Genomic DNA, 20,260 nt, shown 5'->3' on the forward strand with positions numbered 1-20,260 from the left:
GTCCCTCTCCTCCCAAACTGCAGCTCTTTACTCACACAGAGTAGTTTAGCGGCCGCTCTGGGAGCCCTTTTATCTCCTGTCCTCAGGGCCTCTGACTGTCCCCTGGTACTAATTAGGGTCTTTTCCTGAACAGGCCCAGTCGCATCTCTAAAATGAGTTCTCGTGCCAGCTGGTAAAATTAATTTTTCCCCTACCCTCTATGATACAGTGATGAACGGCACACCGTCTCTCATCGGCAGGAGGTCAGCATCTGGGGGAAGAAGACCATGTAAGTAATTACACTGCGGTGTGAACCAGCAAGGCTGGGCAAGGTAGTGCTGCAGCTCAGCTTCGACCAGCCCATGCACACTGGCTGGACCACGCTGAGTGGAGTCCCCCCAAATTCACATCCTCCCATGGAACCTCAGAATGTGACCTTATTTGGAAATAGCATGTTTGCCGACCTAATTAGTTAAGGGGAGATGCCGCTGGATTCAGGTGGCCCTAAATCCAAAGACTGGTGTCCTTATAAGAAGAGGGGACCCAGGGGGAAGGAAGTTCATGTGAGGATGGAGGCTGGTGGTGGTGGGGACATGTCTACAAGCCAGCGCCAGCCAGAAGCCGGCAGAGAGGTTTGGGGTGGATTCTCTGCAGCCCCCAGAAGAAATCAGTGCTGCCCGCGCTCTGCTCTCAGACTCCTCCAGAAGCGCAAGCTCATACGCGTGTTGTTCTAAGACACCAGCTCGTGGTGTTCTGTCACGGCAGCCACAGGAGCTCACACACCAGCCGTGTGGCAGGGCTCAGCTGTGTGTCACGTCCTCCTGATTCTTGGGCGCAGCCGACGGGGCAGCCAGCTTCCAGGGCAGAGCCAGTCCCTGGGGCGGACGGCAAGGGAACCGGGAGAAACGCATGCTGGCCACAGCGCTCTGCTCACATTCACTGGCCAAAGCATGTGCCACGGACACGTCGTCGAGTGTGGCCGGAAGTGCAAGCCACCAGGCGCCCCGTGGAGGGGAGGCGACCAAGGAGAGGAGACCAGCGCCCGCGGCCACCGTGCTTTAGATGCAGACCCACCATGGGCTCCTGGGGAGGGTTTCGGGAAGGACCTGAGACTGGAACTGGGCCATTTGAGAGCAAGGTGCTCAGGGAGAGCACAAAAATGGACCCTGAGGGCAGCACGTGGGGGTGCGTGGAAGCTCCTCCCCAGTGGTCGGAGTGGAGTGGCACCAGGTGTTTGTGTCCTTCTGTGACTTAGCAAGTTGCCACAAACTCGGTGGCTTAGCACAAGCCCATCTGAAGGTTTCTGTGGGTCAGGGGCAGGCACACACGGCTGGATGTCCGGCTCAGGGACTCCATGGCAGTGTAAGCATCTCGGTAGCCTCTCTTCCAAGCTCACAAGGTTGCTGGCAGAAGTCCTTTCCTGGAAGTTGCATACCTCACGACATCCTGCTTCTTGGTGGGCACAGGACAGCCTCTACGACCTCAGAAGGACCCTGTTCTTGCTTCTAAAGGGGTCCCCTGATTAGGTCAGGTCCACCCAGGATGTTTCCTTTTGATTAACTAAAGGCCAACTGATTAGGGACCTTAATTCTATCCAGAAAATCCCCTCACCTTTGCTGTATAATATCCCATAATCAGGGGCATGCCACCCATCACTCTGCAGGTTCAAGGGGAGGGGATCACACAAGGGCGTGAGTCGCCAAAGACCCTCTTAGGATGCCACCTGCCACACAGAGACACTGAGAGCAGGTGGGAGACTGGGCCAGGGGTGGCTGACAGGAGGCTGGAGGGATGAGGGCTACAGGTGTGGCCAGTGGCTGCAGGCAGCTGGTCTCAACAGGAGCAATTCAGGATACGTGGGTGCGTTTCTCTTTGAGGTTTGTTCTCAGACCCCTGGGTCACAGCACCAGCCTCCCCCACATCTTACCTGCTTCGGGTAAGGTTCCTGAGTGACAGAAGCTCTGCTCAGGTCTACAAAGGGCTTCTGTGCATCAGCCCCACAAGGCAACAACTGTGCACTCAATCACTCACTGTCGTTCCCTCACAGGGGGGAGGCCCAGCTTCCCCCTTCAGGCTGGGCGGGGGGGCAGACATGCCACCGAACCCTCTCTACAGGGAAGAGGTGGTGGGATCTGGGAGTGGCGCCTGGTGTTGCCTCCCCAGTCCACAATCAGCCAGGCACAGTGGTGTGGGTGTGCCCTGTGTGGCGTGGGGTACACGGGCGTTATCCAGCATCTTGATTCTGCCTTCTACTCCCCCTTGATCCCCTGTAGGGAGCAGATGGGCCTCAAAGATGTCCACATCCTCATCCCTGGCAACTGTATATTAAATAATAGGGCAGAAAGGACGTTGCGGGAATGAAAAACAACTCTTGATCCGTGCAAGAACTTGGGCGCATCTCTGGGGAGTTGTGCTGAGTGGGAGAAACACATCCTGGGGTGTGTGCGGTACAGCTGCAGAATGTTCTCATGAGGGCAGGCAGGTTACAGCATCGCGGTGCCTGGGGCTGAGGGTGGCGGTGGGGTAGGCAGGATTCATGGAGTGGCTGGAGGCAGCTCTCTGTGAGATGGAGATTCCCTGAATCGGTAGGTACATGAATCTACAAGTGGTACAACAGCACAGAAATCTACATGCATGCCGTACCCACGTCAGTGTCCCAGTTTTGAAATTACACTGTAGTCACATAAGCTGTAACCATGGGGCTGAGCTGCTGCATGAGAAGGACAAGGGACCTCTCTGTACCATTTGTGCAAATTTCTGTGAATCCATAATTACATCCAAATAACAAATTAGGAAAAACAACCCCTTCCCAGGACATGTGCAAGCCCTGAGAAACTCACTCTGCTTTCCCTCCACCCCCCTAGTCCCTAACCTGGTCCTGGCCTCAACCAGGCCTCCTGCGAGCTACTCCTCTTCCACCGAGTGTCTCCTGGATGGGCTGTGGTTCCCTGCGTGCTGTTTCACCCACATTCCACGCCGTCACCATCACCCAGTGGCACTCAAGCATCTGCGGAAAGCATAGTCACAGGTCCCAAATCATCAAGGCTCACGGGTGCATGAAAGGGTCAAAGGGGACTGACGGAGTTGCCAGGACCCATCCTTCTCAGAAAGCATCATGGCTTTAATTAAAAACTCTCCCTTCTGGAAATAATCACGCACGTTTCCGTCTTGGTTTCTTCCCCCTGTCTGCTAACTGTGCCCCCACGGTGGGACACTTGGGGAGCCGGATTTTTTTTCCAGGAGAAATCATGGTGGAGAAAGCATTGTGGCTTTCCTCTTGGCTAACCTGGGGACTGGTGAAAACCGGGTAACTTTGTTACCAAACCACAAACGAAGGCAAAGATTGAGCCTTTCGCACTTGAACACAGCCAGGGAGCCGGCCTGGGTCAGAACCGAACCCGAACTTCCTGAATTGAATGAACCGTCACAGCCAAACAGCCTCTGAACTGAGACCCACCAGGGCCTCGAGCCATTTGAGTCCCCAGGTGAAGAGAAGGGGTCCGCGCTGGAAACTGGCCGCCTGGGCCTCTTAATCCCATGGGCGCCGCCCGTGTGGCCCACCTGCCCCGGGGGCCTTCAGAATGGGGGCCCCCCGAGCTCAGCTTGGGGCTCGGCCGCATGACCCCGTCGCCACCCGCTGTGGCGCGCGCATTTCAGGGACTCGGAGCTGTTGGAAGGTTCTGGAAGGCTCGCTCAGGGCCGCGTGGTTCAACTGTAAGTTGCGGCGCGAGGCGGCAGGCGCCCGCAGCAGCGCTGAGGGTGACGGTGGGGTGGGCAGGGTCCACGGTGCAGCGGGAGGCAGCTCTCTGCTGATGGAGATGCCCTGCATCCTGATCAGCGGTAGGCACACGAGTGTGCACACGTGGTATTAAAGCACAGAAATCACGGTGCGAGGCCAAAGCTGGTCACGGACCTGCGTGCAAGGAGCAGTGCAGAGGGAGCCAGTCCGCCACTCGGCGCCCGGCGGTCAGTCAGTGCCTGTCCGCCCGCGCGTTGATCAGTCACTATGTCAATCTACGCCCGCCCGCGCGCCCCGAAGTCAATCAGTCAGTCAGTCAGTCTGCGCCCGCCCGCTCCACGGCTGCCTGTCAGTCACAATCGCGTCCTCCAGTCCTCCCGTCAGTCTGAGCTCACCCTGGCGGAAGGGGCGGAGCCTCCGCGGGGGCGCGCTCGCCCATTGGTAGGCGGAGGGGCGGGGCTTGGCGGCGGCGCGGATTGGTCCGCCCCTGGCCCGCGGGAGCGGCGGCGGCGGAGGCGGCGGCGGCGGAGGTGGTGAGCGCGATCTGGGTGGGCGAGCGGGTTGCTCGACCGTTGGGCCGCCGGGGCCTTCTCGCTGGCCGCAGGGCCCTGCGCCGGTGAGGCCGGTCGCCCGGTGAGCCCTGCGGGCTGCGCCGCTCGCGTTGGCCCGGCCGGGGTCTGAGGCGGCGGGGCCGCGCCGGGCCTGGGGGGAGGGGCGCGCCCGGAAAGGCCCCGGGGGCGTTGGCCCGCCTTCCGCGGCGCGAGCCCCCTGCCGCCCCGCCCCGACCCCCGTGGCCCTCGCCGCCTCGGCCGCGCGACCCCACTGCGCTGTGTGCAGCCCGCCTGCGTGCTCCGAACTTCCACCTCTGCCTCCTGAAGCCCTTCCTCCTCCGCTGCGGGAACCCCCTGCCGGCCGACCCCACCTCTGCTGTGGGGGGCAGCCTGTCCGCCGAACTTCCTCTGCTGCCCGAACCCCCTCCTCTGCCCTGTGAACCCCCTACTCTGCTGCCCGAACCCCCTCCTCTGTCCTGTGAACCCCCTCCTCTGCTGCCCGAACCCCTCCTCTGCCCTGTGAACCCCCTCCTCTGCCCTGTGAACCCCGTACTCTGCTGCCCGAACCCCCTCCTCTGCCCTGTGAAACCCCTACTCTGCTGCCCGAACCCCCTCCTCTGCCCTGTGAACCCCCTACTCTGCTGCCTGACGCCCCCTGCACAGACAGACCCCCACCTTCGTCTCCTCTGTCAGCAGCAGCATAGTCTGTCCCATGGACGGAATGAAGGCGTGCAGCCGTCCTGCCATTTCAGGGACACGCAGCCCAGGGACTCTGGTCTCCCTCGGCTGTTTTGCTGCTGCGGTCGGCTGTGAACGCCCCAACGGGAGAGGGTTTTCAGCTTTGGTTTAAAACGCCTCTCCTGCCGAGGTTGGAGCAGGCCTTCAGCTCAGAGATGATGTATTCAGGGCCCTTTTAAAAATAACGTAGACACAAGCCGGGGAGGGCTTCTGGCTGTATTTTATTTATGGAAAACTGTCAGGCGCCTCCCTCAGAGCTGAGGCCAGCCGTTTCCTTCTGGTCCTGAGCATCTGGATGTGAGATTTTGGAATTGAACCGCCTACCTGAGGATAAGCTCCACTCACCTTTGCCCTTGAGCATTGCATGCAAGCAATTTTGTGAACCAGTGTGCACATGTTGTTTCAGGGCACATCGAGGCAGACCAAGAGCTCTGTGCCAAATCATTGCCGCTTGCCACATGAGTCTAGATCATGACGGATGCCGAGTATGTCCTCTGCCGATGGGAAAGCCGGTTATGGCCTGCAAAGGTGACAGCCATTATCCCGTAGTTTCAGGGATTACAAGTGACTTTCGGGTGACAAGTAAAGTCTTTATCAGGAGATACCTAGGAGCTGCTTCAGAGAAATAGCTGAGCTTGAGATTTGGTTCCACTATCTGTTGGCAAGGATTGTTTTTCCCCGTTTAATGGGGTTTTGGTCGAGTGCTTACAAGGTTGTACTTGTGGGAGTATCTTTCTTTCCTCGCTAAAAAAAGAAAAGTCAGCTGTAAAAAGGCATGTGGGGCCATAACCCAGGGGAATATCTGGCAGGGAGCCCCAGGATAGTAAATAACGGGAGTTTTCCCGGAGACTCCAGCAGCGCCATCAGGAGAACGCTGAGTGACAAGGCCAGATCCTTTGTTCCTTGACCAGGTCTGCGGCTGACCTGTGCCTCAGTGTCCCCAACTGTAAGACCGCAGGGCTTGGACGCGGCCTCCCTGAAGGCAGGCGGCTGCATACTGTAAACACCTGTGCCATTTGCATGTGTATGTTGCTGCTTTCTGTCAACTGTTGTGTCTTAATAAGGGTTTTTTTCTTTTAAATGTAGGTTTTGGCCAGAACTGAGATGTCAACAAAAAATAAGAGGAAAAAGGAATTCCTTCTAACTGTTCAAATACTCTCCCTAGACAAAAAGTTAAGTGTTGTGTCTTTTTTAATGCTCTTATTTTCCAAATGGGATTTCTGATGCTGTATCTCCCTCCCACCCCCTGGCACACACACAAAAAGTGAAGTCTGCTGTTAAAAGGTATTATTAAGTCTTTAGTTATTTGAACTGATTAGTGCCCACAGTAACCTTAAGAGGGAAAAACAACGGATTTTAGTTACGTTCAGTTTGGGAGTTGACGAGCACAAGGCATTCTGTGCCGATCTGCAGGGAGATCGGTACCAACGCTGAATATAATTTACACACAGGGTGTACTCCCGTTGGGGTCTGGGCAGGGAAAGTTCCTTCCCATGGATTTGTTTGTGTTTGTTTTCAGAAATTTGGGTGACAGCCCCATCAGTTGTGAAATATTCGGTGTCCGAACCTGTCCTTCTAATAATAAACCGTCATAGAGCGTTCAGAGGCACACACGGAATTGTGGGGCGGCACATGGCTGTCCTGCCCCGAGTCGCCCAGTGATGGGCAGCCATAAGCTCTCGTAGCAAGACTAAAATGCCCAGATGGCATACGACTGTGGTGTCATTACGTCTAATGGAAGAATTCCCAGCTCTAAATGGAGAATAAACCCAGACCAGCTCCTGTGACAGGTTCCCCAGGTCCCCATCCCTCTGCCTTCAGAGCTGCCGCCTCAGCTTGCTGGGCCCCAAGCTCACAGTTTCCCTGCGGCTGGGAAGATAATTGAATACTGGAGATTTAAAAGGAAAGCACATCCTTTTAAACCAAAACACACCTGCTGGGCTGTAAACAGCTTTTACTGACATTATCAGCTACTCTGAAAATCTAACAAAGGGTTATTTGTGCAATTGAAAGCAAGGTTTGCCTCTTAAAAGTCACAATTGAATTCATTTTTACTCTTACATCCAGCCAACCTTTTCTGTCTTAAAAGAGGGAAGGAAAAAAAAAAAAAAACCCACCGCAGCCACCAGGGTCCTTGCTGCCTGTAACCTCAGGCAAATGAATTCCTAGTTGGCTGTGACTTTCAGTTTTAAGTGGAAGGCTGAGAAGGAAGAAAATGAATCTAAAGCTTTTGTCATCTAAAGAAAAACACGTTTGAAAATGTCTTCGCTGCCTTGGCTGCTGGTGGATAACAGCCGTTTCTGTCCCTGCAGAATCAAGGTGAAAAGTGCAGAAGCCCAGACTCTGGAGCAGTCTCACATCGAAGACATTGCCTCGTCCTTAGGTAAGAGCAGGGCACTGGGTGAGCATTAAGTCCTAACAAGTAGGAGGTGGCGTGGGCAAATGGAGGGGCTCGGCTCCCCGCGTCGGAACCGACCCTGTGCACCAACTCTTCCCTGCACGCAAGGGAACGCGCAGTCCCTGAGCTGAAGGAGAGGAAAACAGGTCTGCTTTCCAAACCTTTCCAGAATTTGCCCCAGGACCTATCCTGTTGTTGACTTCCAGGGTGGCCAGCAGCAAGCATGCAGGGCGCAGAGGGGGTCTGCTTCTGTGAGGAGAGGGGAGGACCCTGCCTTTTTTTTTTTAATCCTCTATTAAGACTAAAACAGTTCTGTTGCTGGTCTGGTGTCTGCCTAAGGTGTGAGCAGCAGTGGGCTGCGTATGTAAAGTCCACGGCCGAGTCCGGAGCAGAAGGGTGTGCCTGCTCGGCCCAATGGGGAATCTGTGCCTTTCGCAGGTGACAGCTGAGCTGGGGGCACATGCTGCACGCATCCCCCTAGGAAACAGGGACTACATACTGACCTCGTCTCTGTTCTGCAAACCGACATGTGAAGGTGTTTTTTCTCTCTGCAAAGTGGAAGTGCGTGTGCCGTATGCCAAAAAAAATTCTGCCTGTCTCTTGAAAAGATTGTTCAGAATCCTATCCAAAGGTGTTTACAAGCAAGGGTCTGTTTTCCTACATCTTTGGAAAAACAGCCATTGCTGAAAGTGAGACCCTCAGGTGGGGTCACCTGTCACCTCTCAGACAACCGTGGTTGTTCAGGTCCTGTTGGGGGTGCCAGTGATACTAAGCGGGGAAATGCTGTGCTGATGAGGCATTACACCCACTGAGTTGTGACACCGCACTCATCATCTTGTTGGGATAAATGGTGCCCTGTCTGTGTGTCTGAATTGAATGAACGAATGCAACTATTGCGGGGCCCGGAGGGGGACCTGGGCTGGACTCCCAAGCCCGTGATGCTGTCTCCGGAGTTTGAAAGGCCCTTGCAAAGAAGTGTGGAAAACACTGGCCCATGGAGGCTGCTTTCTGTCTGCTGCCCCCACCCCGCCCCACCCTGAACACGTTGCCAGCGGAGTTCTTTATTTGTGGGCATGAGTTTTTACTGACCCTGATCGAATTTGAAATTGTAATGCCGAGAGAGGATTTGCCAAACGTCTGAATGTGTCCTGTTGGCGGTATTGTTTCGTAAGCTGGGAGAATTCATCTCTGTAACCCAGTCGTGTTAGGGGTCAGCCAGTTTGCTTTTAAAAAAACTGGAGCTCCTCAGCCCAGAAGGAGCAGCTGTTCTGCAGCCTTGTCCCCTGTGGGGAGGATGTAGGTGAGAGGTGTTAGTCCTCCCCGCAGGTACGAAAGCTAGCGATCAAAATTAGACCAGTGAGCTCCGCGCATGGAGGGAGGCTCCGCAGCAGGGCCCAGGAGTCTGGGTGTCACCAGGCTTTGTTTGTTTCCTGGCCGTGCAGGCTCACCGAACCAGGTTCCCACTGAACCCCTGGAGGAGCTGGTCTACAGACGGTCGCTTCGCGTGGGTCTGGATGTTCTGAACAACAGCACCGGGCCATGTCAAGAAAGCTCGTCGCGGGAAGGAAGAACTGCCCTGTCTCCACGAGAGAAGCCCATGGAGCGGGCCTCTTCTGGCCCCTGTGACCCCAGCGCTTCACCTCCTTCCCCCCAAGATGTGTCTGATGGAGCCGAGGGGAAGGCACGTGTGCACCAAAGGCTGTTGGGTTCACTCATCTGTGAAAAAGACCCCAAGTGCAAAGCAGATCAACAGCAGGGGCTCGGGAAGAGTGAAAGTCCGCGAGGCCTGGTGGTCTCATCTGCTGGGGGTCCTCAAGAGGGCAGTGGATCAAAGACACACCGCAAAAGTCGGACAACCCCTAGCAAAGGGGGAAGAGTTTCGGCCCAGGAGCCGCATGCGTGCCAGAATGCACCTTCATCTTCAGAGGGAGGCCGCAGGGGAGCGAACGAGGAGGAGGCTGGCGGTCCGGCCTCCCCCAGCTCACCTTCCAAAGTCAGGGAGGGGGGCGTGTGGGCCAGAGGGCCAGACCCAGGCCAGCCTGCGGGTAGCCCCACTGTGCTCCCGGCCTCCAGGCACCTGGCCTGCCCCGACACCCAAGGCCGCCCTGCCAAGCGGCGGTGCCCAGACGGCAGCCAGAGGCCTCCTGTTGAGCTGGAGCCAGGGACAGCACCATCCCCCAAGCGGGGGCCCAGGCGACTCACAACTCTGAAACTTGGCCTGCCCACTCTGCATGTGCCCGCAGAGGAAACAAGCTATCGTGCCCAGGAGGAAGGTAAAGGACTGCTGGCTGAGGGTTGGTGTGGTGCCGGGAGAGGGTGGTCGTCTGGTTCCCAGGCCAGGTCTGGGGCCAGCCCTTGTGTGTTTGCAGCCACATTTTAATGAGATCATTACCAGAATAGATGCAGAGCAGAGATTCCCTAATTCCTTTTTGTTGTCTCCCAGCTGGGCTGTAATGACTCTCACTGTTCCCAAATATTTGTGTCTTTGTGCTTTGCACTGGAGAGAGGGAAGGGGGCAGGGAGCCTGTGGCAGGGGATGGTGGGGCGCGGTTGGAGAGGCAGGACTGGAGATCGTGGCTGTGGTCATGCTGCGTCTGCGCCCTGGGGATTAGCTCCTTTATTCTTAAGCTGCTGCCAGAGCAGTAAGTACTGCCATCAAATTGGCAGGAATCTCCAAAGGGAGGGAGCCGCCGAGGCCCTGCTCTTTAGGAATGCCTGCACGGGTGTGTTTCTGAGAGGCCTGCAGTCAGGCACCGTGGTGGTGTGTCCATCTTAGCATCATAGCGTCCCACTTGTTTCCAAAATGCTAATTCAGAAATGCTCGTTTCTGCCCGGCGAGGAGCCCGGAGGTCTGACCACGCTTGCTATATAGGCTTCGGCCTTTATTGTGAGGCCACGTCCCAGTGTGCTGGAAGGCCGCAGAGAACCGACCCGCCTTCCCGGCCACTTCCTCAGCAGAAAGTGGCCGCAGCTGCCTTGCCTGCTGCCCTGCCCGCTGCTCGCATGCTGCTGAGCACTTCCACGCGGGATCGGCTCCACAAAGGAAGCTGCCGCAGGGCCCAGGCACCTCCCCGCAGCTGAGAGCCGCACTCCCGCCTGCCCTAGTTCATGCCTCGAAAGCCGGTCCCCCCTCTGGCGCTCTCCTGCGATCTCTCTCCTTTTACGTGTGCTCTGGGCGGCGTGCCCCCTCCCGAATCCTGCCATGCAAGTATGCGTAACACGGGAGCTTTTTGCAGCGATGCTCGTGTATCAGGAAATGTTTCTCGGGGGTGAGTCACCAAGATAACGACGGTGAGGGTCTGACCTGACATCTTCAGCAGGCTGTCCGCGTTCTGAAGAGTCCATGGAGTTCGGGTCCATTGATTCTACCCTGGAGGAAGATGAGGAAGACGAGGAGCCGCCCAGAATCCTCCTGTACCCTGGTGAGACGGGAGGAGTAGCCCCAGCCGTGTCTGGTGGTGGGTCTGGGGTGTGTCGCCAGCGCTCCTGCGAGGCCGAGCCAAGACCTTGAGTGCCAGGTGTTTGGTCCTCATCTCAAGGACGGGGACACAAAGGGAAGGACCCCCAGGGAGAGGGCTGGCCCGGCCTGTGAGCACTCCGTTTCCTTCGTCAGCACCCCGGCCCCTTGTGGGTCAGCACAGCCCTGGTTCTAGAGGGGTGCTGTGGCCTTGGGGGCCTCTGGGTGGGCGTGGTGTCTGTCCAGGCGCGAGCTCCGGCTGAGGGAGCAGCACCCCGGCGCCCCCAGGGCTACGTGGGTGCCCCGAGCCTGCCTAGGAGGGGTCACGCACCTCCCCAGCTCATTCAGGACCACCTTCAGCATGGAGTCATCGTTAACTATCTCACCATAGTCTAGTTGGGTTTTATTTTAGTTTTTTTTATTTTGAAATAGTTATGGATTCCCAAGACGTTGCAGACATAGCACAGGGAAGTCTAGGGGCCAGGAAGCCGACCGTGTGCCCGGGCTCTGTGGGGCCCACTCTGCAGGCACACCCGCTCCCACGGTTCTTTGCTCCCCGGCCCACATGCCACCACATTGGCACATTTGCACAGGCCTGTCCTCCCCTGTTCTTAACCTATGATGAGTCAGGCAGTTTTGACACTGTTACATGGTGTCAAAGTCAGTGGCACCTACTCACTGCTTACGGGACTGGCGGGTGACCCCTTGCAGAGCCCTGCCCTGGCCTGTCCCACCCCTGGGGCTACAGTGCCCGTGTGTGTGCTTATGGGAAATACTGGCGCATCAGCCCCCCTGCTCAGGGCTCACCAGGCCCCAAATGGGGCCGCACACCTTCTTCCAGGTGGGTGCCTCCTTCGCCACCAGCCGGGGGTCCGGTCACCGCACGGTGTTGCGTTTGTCCTTCCCCTTTGGTCTTGTCTCCTGGCGGCCTGACTTCTGCCTGGTGGCTCCCCCTGGCTGGCCCTTGACTCGGCTGCGGCCCATTTGTGCTTATGGGGCTCTGATGTCCCTCTTGCGCATGGTCTGCTGGGTGGGTGATGACCCCCCATGTGTCGGCTGCAGGCCCTTCTCCAGGAGGCCTCCCCACTCGGCCCTGAGGTTTCATCTTTAGACCTTTAAATTGTCAGGTGGTTGGACATGGCAGCTTCCCACACACAGGGTGGCTTAGCCTGGGCCCAGAACAGCCTCTGCAAGTTTGTAGCTGGCTTTTTTGTCATTTATTTACTCATTCTGCAGGCTTTTTCTTCTGTGTTCTGGTTGAAAACATAGTTGTGTTCACAGATAATTCTCCAGCTACCTGACAGTTACTCAGTTCTTTGTTTCCCTTTTAAGACTGCAGCTTCTCAGATGGTGAGCCACGTAGAAAACCGGTTCTCATGTTGGTATCTCTGTCATGTGCCCGTCTCCCTCCTGTTTTTGTGCCACATGCTTCCTTAAAAATGATTTATTCTGGAGTGATTTGAGATTTACAGATAAGTTGCAGAGATGATACAGGATCCCCCCCCACACCAGCTCGGCCTTGTTTTCACCCCTGATGTGACCGTGGCATGCTGCCCCGGAAGCTGGCCCCACGCCCTGCTTGTGACCGTTTCACGTGCCCACGGCCAGCTCTTAGGCTTCTGCGGGCATTACGAACCCACCTTCCCTATCCTGATGTTCCTGACGCCAGGTTTCAACAGCGTCCCAAGAGCCATGTCTGCTCAGGCTGCCTGCATTTGGCACCTGATAATGGACCTGACCTGTCTGCTCTGTTTCTCTAATTCTAGAACCACGTTCCTTTGAGGTCGGAATGCTGGTCTGGCTCAAGCACCAGAAATACCCCTTCTGGCCAGCCGTGGTAAGAGTAGCAGCCCTCCCACCCAGGGCAGCCGGCAGCCGCGCCTTCTACCCTCCCCTTCCGGGCGGCGGAGGAGGATGGCCCAGGAGCAGGGTGTCCTGTGGGGACACATTCGCCCAGTCGGGGAGTCCAGTCCTTTTGGCCCCGTGAGAAGGGTTCCCGGGCAGCTGGTCGCCCAGCAGGTGCAGAGAACCGCCCAGGAAACCGCCTGCAGTTTGCTCGTCTTGAACATCGTGGGCGTCAGGCCTGCCCACCTGCTGGAGCTCCTTAAGTGTCAGCGTTTAGGGTGGGTAGGGCTCAGCTGTGCATGTAAAGGCCGGTGTTTGAGTCCTGTCCACGCCTCCTACGTGGTGCGTGAGCTCCGGTGCAGCTAAACCCTGGGCTCGGCTTCTCTCCTGGACGGGTAGCTGGCCGGTGTGCTTTCTGGGCAGAGGCCCCTTCACGTCCCCTTATTCTCCAGCAGGTGGGGTTCTGGGACCTGGTGCTCTGCTAGTCAGAGACAGTGGTGCGAGGGGGCCTGCACTGGGGCAGTGACGCTGTTGCCCTCACGGGTCTGCCCGTAGAGTCGGCAGGGCCTCCGTGTGTGGGACTGACCGTCCCAGTGGCTCTGGGGTAGCCCTCCATGCAGCACTTCCCTGGGGGGCACGAGGCAGGGACAGAGGCCCAGGGACAGGATCTGGCTCAGCTGTCGGGGCTGTTTGTCCAGTCCCCTCAGCTCCCCTTGGCACGGCCTCCCATTCGGCGCCCACACCCCCTGGCCCCTTGTCCCAGCCCCCTTCTCCCCTTCCCCGGGTTAATGGGTCACGATGACAGACTGCGCAGAGGCGGCCGGCCCAGACGGGAGGAACCCCACCTGGGTCTGCCCGGCGGCGACTCCACCCGGGTGGTCTCTGAGCATCAGATGGCGTCCGCTTCACCTGGGTCGCCCTGAGTCGGTGGCACTCGGCGTCACCCACGCAGGCATTTGCGGTCCCGTGCAGCAGGACGGCGTCAGGAAGGTGTGTTGGCGTGCGGCTGCCCCTGGGCTCTCCACAGGGTGTTTTCCTGGGTTTGCCGGCAGGTCAAGAGTGTCAGGCGCCGGGACAGGAAAGCAAGCGTTTTGTTCATCGAGGGACACATGGACCCGAAGGGCCGGGGGTGAGCCTGCTCACTGCGTCTGCCCTGGGGAACGCCTCCTGCGGGGCTGGGGGCCCGGGAGGGCGGGGTCAGGGTGCAAACCAAGGACACGCTGCCAGGATGCGCACGCGCCGGGACGTGCCAGCCGCAGAACGGGAGGCGAACGCCTGACCCTTGTCACGTGGGTGTGGGACCCCCTCGTGGGGGCCTTCCTCAGACAGCTGGGGAGGGCAGCTGCTGCGCAAACAAATGGCAGATCCCCCCGAGCACTCCCCGAGGGGGGCGCCCCGGGCCCGCGCTGCCCTGACGCCTGCCTCTCTGCCTCAAGCATCACCGTGCCTCTCCGGAGGCTGAAGCACTTCGACTGTAAGGAGAAGCAGGCGCTCCTGGTAGGTGGGTCGCTGGTGCTGTCCCGGGGATGTGGCGGGGGGTTCTCCCTCAGGCTCCTCCTCCGCACGGCCCAGAATCCCGGCTTGTGTGCGGGCGATGGTGGGGGAGAGGCCGGGCCTCTGCAGCCCGGCTCCACCATTGGTCCGATCTCACAGCTGCCCTGCAAGGTGGCCGGACGTGTCTCCATCGCAGGGATGAGGAAACGAGGCCGAGCATGGGGGTGCAGCTTGCCTGGGTGCGAGGCTCGCTCCTTCCAGGGCCGTTGTTCTCAGGCTTCCCGTGGAACGGGCACTGCAGACCCCAGGCCCCTCGGAGTGCTGCCACGTGTGTTGTGAGCCAGAGCCTGGCACAGCTGTGGTCGTGGACCCAAGTCCTGACTCCCCTGCTTAGCAGTAGCTGGGTCCCTGCGGTCCTGTCACCATCTCTTTACTTCAGCACTGTGGGGGGCTGTTCATTCTGCTCTGAAGTAGGGCGGGCGCTGTGCCACCTTCCAGGGAGCAGACCTGGGCTGGGTGGGTCGGGTCCATGCCTTCCACAGCCGGGGTCACAGTGCAGCGGCATCTGCTCGCTGGGAAGCAGTTTGTCTCAGAGCTGATTCCATAGCTGTGGCATCAGGAGTGGGAGGCCTCGGGAACCTCCTGCCTGCAGGCCGGCTTCAGGTGCGGGTGGGTGTTTGGAAGGTGGGCTCCCATGCCGGACCCTTAGGCTCTGCCTGCCTTTCCCCAACGTATCCAACCCCGGCATGAGCCTGGCGCCCTGCCTGTCCCCTGCTGCATCGGCCCCTGTGAGGCTGCCTGTCATCGCGGCCGGGAAGAGGGCCAGCTGCCTGACGTGCTTCCGTGCTCCCTGGGGAGCAGCCTGCGAGCAATGCGGCTGATCGTCTGACCCTGTTCCCACTTTTGGGGATTGGATCGCTTTCCCAAAACGCCGGGGGGTGGGCAGAGGGGAGGGCGCGAGTCTTGCTTTGAGACCCAAGTGCCTCGAGCACGAGAAGATGCCCCATCATAGGGAACCTGGCTTACAAGGGGGTGGTGCGTGGGGATGCCCAGGGGCTGTCCTGTGCCTGCCACCCCTGCTTTCCGGGAGGAGGCCTGACCGAGGGCAGGAGGCCAGGAGTGGTTCATCAGCCAGCCAGGGTCGCTCTGTGGCATTCCCCTCAGTTTGAGGACCGCCAGGCCTGGGTGGGTCCTGCAGCTGTGGCCCAGTGTCCCTCCCTGCGGGGGCAGCGCTTCCTCTCGGCTGCCCGGCCGCCTCAGTGACGGGCACAAGGACGTCTCAGTAGGGTTTGCTGCAGCCGCTCTGAAGTCTCCACCTGCAGTGGTGGCCCAACGGTGGCGTTTTCCACCTGCTCTGCTTAGGTTCTGCAGTTCTGGGCAGCCCCAGCCCCAGATCTGGCATGACGTGTCCTTCCTGTCTGGCCTTGGGAGCCCTGCACGGGGGTGGCTGCTGGGTCCCTCATGGACAGGAGACCTGAGGTCGCAGAGATGAGGTCAGAGGAGCTCTGTGCCTCCTGCAAATGCCTGCCTCTGGGTCTTGTTGCAGAAGGAAGCCAAGGAGGGCTTTGACCAGGCCATCGGCTGGTGCGTCTCCCTGATCACTGACTACAGGGTCCGGCTTGGTACGTGGGGCCCGTGCACCTTCGGACAGTGGGGTCAGAGGGGGCGGCAGTGCAGGCCTCCTGGGAGGACTACCTGGGTGGTGAGGGTTTATGGGAGGGGCCCACTGGGGCCAAGATGCAAGGTCAGGCCATCCAGACTCCGTGGCCCCGGCGGGTTTCTAGAGGGTCTCTGACACACGTCGGGCTTTCCCCTCCTCCACAGGCTGTGGTTCTTTCTCCGGCTCCTTCCTGGAATACTACGCGGCTGATATAAGTAAGTCCCCCAGCTCCTCTGTGAAGGTGTGCTGTTCCACAACAGCGATGTTCTGTGGGGGGCGCTCTGGAGGGCTGGTGTCCAGGAGGAGGCCCTGCCACGTCCTGAGCCCAGTCCTGCATGCCAAGAGTAGTCCAGGACCACACAGGTCGTCCGGGTGCCCATGGGGAGGGCGCCCAGGTCTCTGGGGCGTGTGGAGGTGGCACTTTATGTCCGCCCTCCCCGTCGCTTGCCGCCCTCAGATAACTGGCAGTCACGCCAAGCCCCAGACTTTCTGGTTGATACGATGCGGCGGATGGCCAGGCGTCCTCAGGAGGGCAGGGCCAGGCCGAGGGGTGAGGGATCCTGACAGATGAGGAGCCCTTGGGGAACATGGGTCTCCGCTTGGGGTCTTGCGTCGGGCCTCTCCCCACAGTCACCAGTCTGCGCGGTTGCCCAGGGCTGCCCGGTTCATGAAGGGAGGCGGCAGGGACCCGCCAGCGGCCTTCTCACAGACGCACCTTTCTGCAGGCTATCCCGTCCGCAAGTCCATCCAGCAGGACGTCCTAGGGACCAGGTTCCCTCAGCTGAGCGCAGGGGGCCTTCGGGAGCCTGTGGCGGGGGTTCCCCAGGGCAGGAGACATCCCCCCAGGAAAGTCCTCCCCGACCGGTCCCGGGCCGCCCGGGACCGGGCCAACCAGAAGCTGGTGGAGTACATCGTGAAGGCCCGGGGCGCGGAGCGCCACCTGCAGGCCATCTTGAAGAACAGGAAGCCGTCGAGGTGGCTGAAGATGTTCCTGAATTCAGGCCAGTACGTGACCTGCGTGGAGACGTACCTGGAGGACGAGGAGCAGCTGGACCTGGTGGTGGAGTACTTGCAAAGGGTCTACCAGGAGGCGGGCAGCAGGGCCCCGGTGGGCGTCAGCAGCGACCGGATCCGGTTCATCCTCGACGTCCTTCTGCCTGAAGTGAGTGGACTTCAGCAGGGGCCGTTGTGCGAGTTAGGGGGTCTGTAGTATGGGGGCTGCACTGGCCCAGGGCAGGTGCCAGGGTGTCATTCTCCAAAACTCCGTCGAGGTGGGTTGGCCTGGCGGCCTGGAGCCGAGCAGGGGGTGTACTAGACGTGGCCCCTCCAGTTATCTGCAGGCTCAGAGAGGGCGCTGTCGGGGGCATGTGTGCGCCTGTGGAAAAGGCCCAAACTCAGAAATTCTCCCCTCTGCAACTGTGGAAGTTGCAGGTGTACACCTGTCAGGCCCTCGATCTACCAGTCCCATTCCCTTTCATCGACACTTCTTTTGAATCAAACGCACATTTTCAAAAACACACCTGTTGGTTTGGGTCCTGCCATTCCATCTCTGCCTTTAGTGACCGACACTCGTGTCTTTAGTCCAAGAGAAAATGTTACTGATTGAATCCAGAAACTTCATTACAGGCAGAGATAGGAGGGATTCTGTAGTGCTTGGTGACCCCTGACCTGGGAGTGTGCCAGCTGACGGTGCGCTGGCCCCCGCTGCCCTCTTGCAGGCTATCATCTGTGCTATTTCTGCAGTTGATGCAGTGGATTATAAGACTGCTGAGGAGAAGTACATCCGAGGACCTTCGCTCGGCTACCGGTAGGCGCCCAGAACTCAGTTCCCACCCGTTTCCCACCTTGTCTTCAAAGGCATGTTTCCGACCATGCATCACTCAAGGCCGCTCTTCCTGACACATTAACCAGATGCCTGGTGGGTAAATGAATCACGTAAAGTTGGAAATACATGTTGGCACTTGGCCAGGGAATGGCCAGATGGACCGAGTGAGGCCAGCGGAGGCTGCGTGTGGGCGGCAGGCACAGGGCCTGCCTCAAGACCTGCAGGAGATGGACCAGCACGGCCCGTGGATGCGTGCTGTGGCCTGCCGGGTCTGCTCTCCCTTTGCAGGGGGCTGATGTTTGCCTCCCGAACCTCCTCCCCTTGCTCCGATGCCATAGCTGTTGGAGAAAATGCAGTAAGATTAAGCTGCCGCCCCAGCCGTCCCTGGCTGGTGAGAAGCATGCTGTGATCAGGATGTTTGTCTCCACTGGTGTGGGTAGCCACCCTTGGATTTTTGGCCCCCAGAGCCCCTAATCCTGTCTCTGGGCTGGCTGCCAGCCTCTGGGGCAGGCAGGCCGCGTGGCTGTGACAGGCGGAGGACTCAACTAGCGTCTCAGGCCGGGCTCTCTGCCCAGAGCCAGCCAGACCCGTCATGGGACGCTCGGTGAAGACTCAGGGCCCGCAGAGGCCCCACGCCCTCCTGGGCAGGGCCCCTTGTGCTCCAGGGCGGGTGGGCCGCTGGTGGTCAGGCCTCCGTGCATGGGGAGGCCTGCAGGACTGTCCATAGAAGAAGAGACGCAGCTCCATTTGCAGCATTCCGACTCAGCTGAATTGATAGGGCCCTTGGAGACAGAAACTTGTTATCCCTGTTGCTGGATCTCCACTGTCTGTCTCGCCTGTTGCCCCTCATGCACAAACAGCCTCCTCCTGGGAGAGTGGTTGGTGCTGGCACATACCCACCGTGGCCCGTGTTTTCTTGCCTCTCGGCTGAGGAGCTGCCACTCTGCCGTAGTGTCTGTCTGTCTGCCTCCCTGTTCTTCCTTCTGTGAGACTGCTGTCAGGGTGCCTGGGGTCAGGGTGCACCAAGTTCTTTAGCCTCTGCCTGCTGTAAACATCTCCAGCCACTGTGCTGAATTAGGTGCATGCACGGGCCACTGTTCCACCACCTCAGGGACCTGGCCCGAGCAGCAGGACCCGGGAGCGGAGGTCGCTCGCCTTGGGCCCCAGTTGCTGTTGCATGGTTGTCCCCTCCCAGGATCCGCCCTCCCTGATGTTGGGTGTCCTTTGTTCATGCTGCCTGCTGATCCTCGTCTTGTCCTTACGTTTAAGTAGTTGGCACAACCCTGGCTTTATGCGACCTGGGCATCTCGTGGTGCCAGTGAGCCATTTCCCCAGGCCTTCTGAAGGGGACTCCTGCATCTCCCCTGGAATCGGTGCGCCCTGGCCTGGCCTGCCTCCAGCGTTCTGCTGAGCAGAACCGCTGTTGCTTGTTCTCTCCGTCCTACGAGCAGTGGCCAGCCAAGCAAGGGTTAATGCAGTTTTTCTTACCTGGGTCCCTTTAACGGACAGTTTGCTACATCGTATTCCTTTAAAACTTGCCATCTCAAGTACACGGCTCAGCGGCTGTGCAGTGCCCCCACCATCACCCCAGAACTTCCCGTCTGCCCAAGTGGTAGCTCTGTCCCCGTGAAACGGCAACGTCTGTGTTCCGTGCCCTTTAAAGCATGGTCAGTTACTAAAACGGCAATGTCTCCTTTTGTTTTCCAAAGGGAAAAAGAAATATTTGACAACCAGCTCCTGGAAGAAAGGGGTCAGCACTGCTGAGGCCAGCGGAGGCACCCGGCAGACGGCGAGCCAGTGAGTGCCGCCTGGGAGGTGGGCTTACCTCCGAGCCGCCTGTGGGTTCTCTTTCCCGGTTCTTCCTGGAAGCTACAGTTGCTGCTGGGAGGTTTTAGAAAGGATAAAGATGAATAGTATTTTGCTTTCTATCATTACAGCGACTGATTTAACAAAAGGTACATGTTTGTTTTTTATGTTAAAAAGCATTGTATCCAGTATTAAACAGGAGTTTTAAAGCGAGTGTGACCTGCACACGGGGCTCCAGAAACCTCTGTGTCCTTTGCCTGCCCTCCTCTGCGTGGGCTGCCCCGGGTGGCTCCGGGATTGCGGTTGAGGGGGGAGGGGAGGCTCCGTACACAGCGGCTGTGTCTGTCCCTGAGCTGAGCGCCGTCACTGCCAGCCTACCAGTGGCTGGGACTATCCTGGGTGTGACACTCCTGCCCTGGCACAGCCAGGCCCATGTGCGCGGCTGAGGTCGCAGTGTGGGGAACGCGAGAGTCCATCACAGGCTGAAGCCCTGGGCCAGCAAGTTACTCACTCTGAGCTGAAGGAGGTTGAATACGGGAGTAAATGCTGGCAGTGACCCAAGACCCTGGCTGGATGGGCGCCCCCCGCCAGAATGACTGCCCTGTCCCCTGGTGTCCCGTCCTCGCAGCAGCCTGCAGGGCGAGCAGGAGGGTGTGTGCTCCGGGGCAGCCAGCCACCCCTGTCTTGGCCGAGTGGGACATACAGACGTGGCCCTGCCGATCCGCCTCCACCCTCTCAGGAGGGAAACGGGTCGTCGTCGGCCGGGAG

At 58.8% G+C, this 20,260-nt stretch overlaps 1 protein-coding gene across 3 annotated transcripts; it reads left to right on the forward strand.

The window, feature by feature from the left end:
• The first annotated feature begins 4,216 nt into the window (after positions 1 to 4,216).
• On the forward strand, positions 4,217 to 19,717 carry PWWP3A (PWWP domain containing 3A, DNA repair factor). Of its 3 annotated transcripts, none has more exons than XM_036889904.2 (14): positions 4,217 to 4,251; positions 5,414 to 5,535; positions 6,094 to 6,179; positions 7,302 to 7,390; positions 8,848 to 9,678; positions 10,726 to 10,827; positions 12,629 to 12,699; positions 13,760 to 13,836; positions 14,144 to 14,204; positions 15,748 to 15,823; positions 16,026 to 16,076; positions 16,587 to 17,023; positions 17,605 to 17,668; positions 19,396 to 19,717. In XM_036889904.2, exons 2-14 carry the CDS (start codon positions 5,479 to 5,481, stop codon positions 19,485 to 19,487), a joined length of 2,094 nt encoding a protein of 697 aa, XP_036745799.2. In that variant the 5' UTR covers positions 4,217 to 4,251; positions 5,414 to 5,478; the 3' UTR covers positions 19,488 to 19,717. The 3 variants fall into 3 exon arrangements, with proteins under 3 accessions (XP_036745799.2, XP_057345590.1, XP_057345591.1); XM_057489607.1 differs by having other exon boundaries at positions 4,218 to 4,251; positions 7,320 to 7,390; positions 10,723 to 10,827; XM_057489608.1 differs by having other exon boundaries at positions 4,220 to 4,251; positions 7,320 to 7,390; positions 10,723 to 10,827; positions 17,580 to 17,668.
• Positions 19,718 to 20,260: the final 543 nt, after the last annotated feature.

The sequence above is a fragment of the Manis pentadactyla genome, chromosome 12 (genome assembly GCF_030020395.1).
Source record: "Manis pentadactyla isolate mManPen7 chromosome 12, mManPen7.hap1, whole genome shotgun sequence".
NCBI lineage: Eukaryota > Metazoa > Chordata > Mammalia > Pholidota > Manidae > Manis > Manis pentadactyla.

Coding starts and splice junctions, on each gene's coding strand:
- PWWP3A (XM_036889904.2), top strand. CDS start 5,479: ATGACGGATGCCGAGTATGTCCTCTGCCGATGGGAAAGCCGGTTATGG. Junction 9,679..10,725: donor CTATCGTGCCCAGGAGGAAG/GTAAAGGACTGC, acceptor CATCTTCAGCAG/GCTGTCCGCGTTCTGAAGAG. Junction 12,700..13,759: donor ACCCCTTCTGGCCAGCCGTG/GTAAGAGTAGCA, acceptor GTTTGCCGGCAG/GTCAAGAGTGTCAGGCGCCG.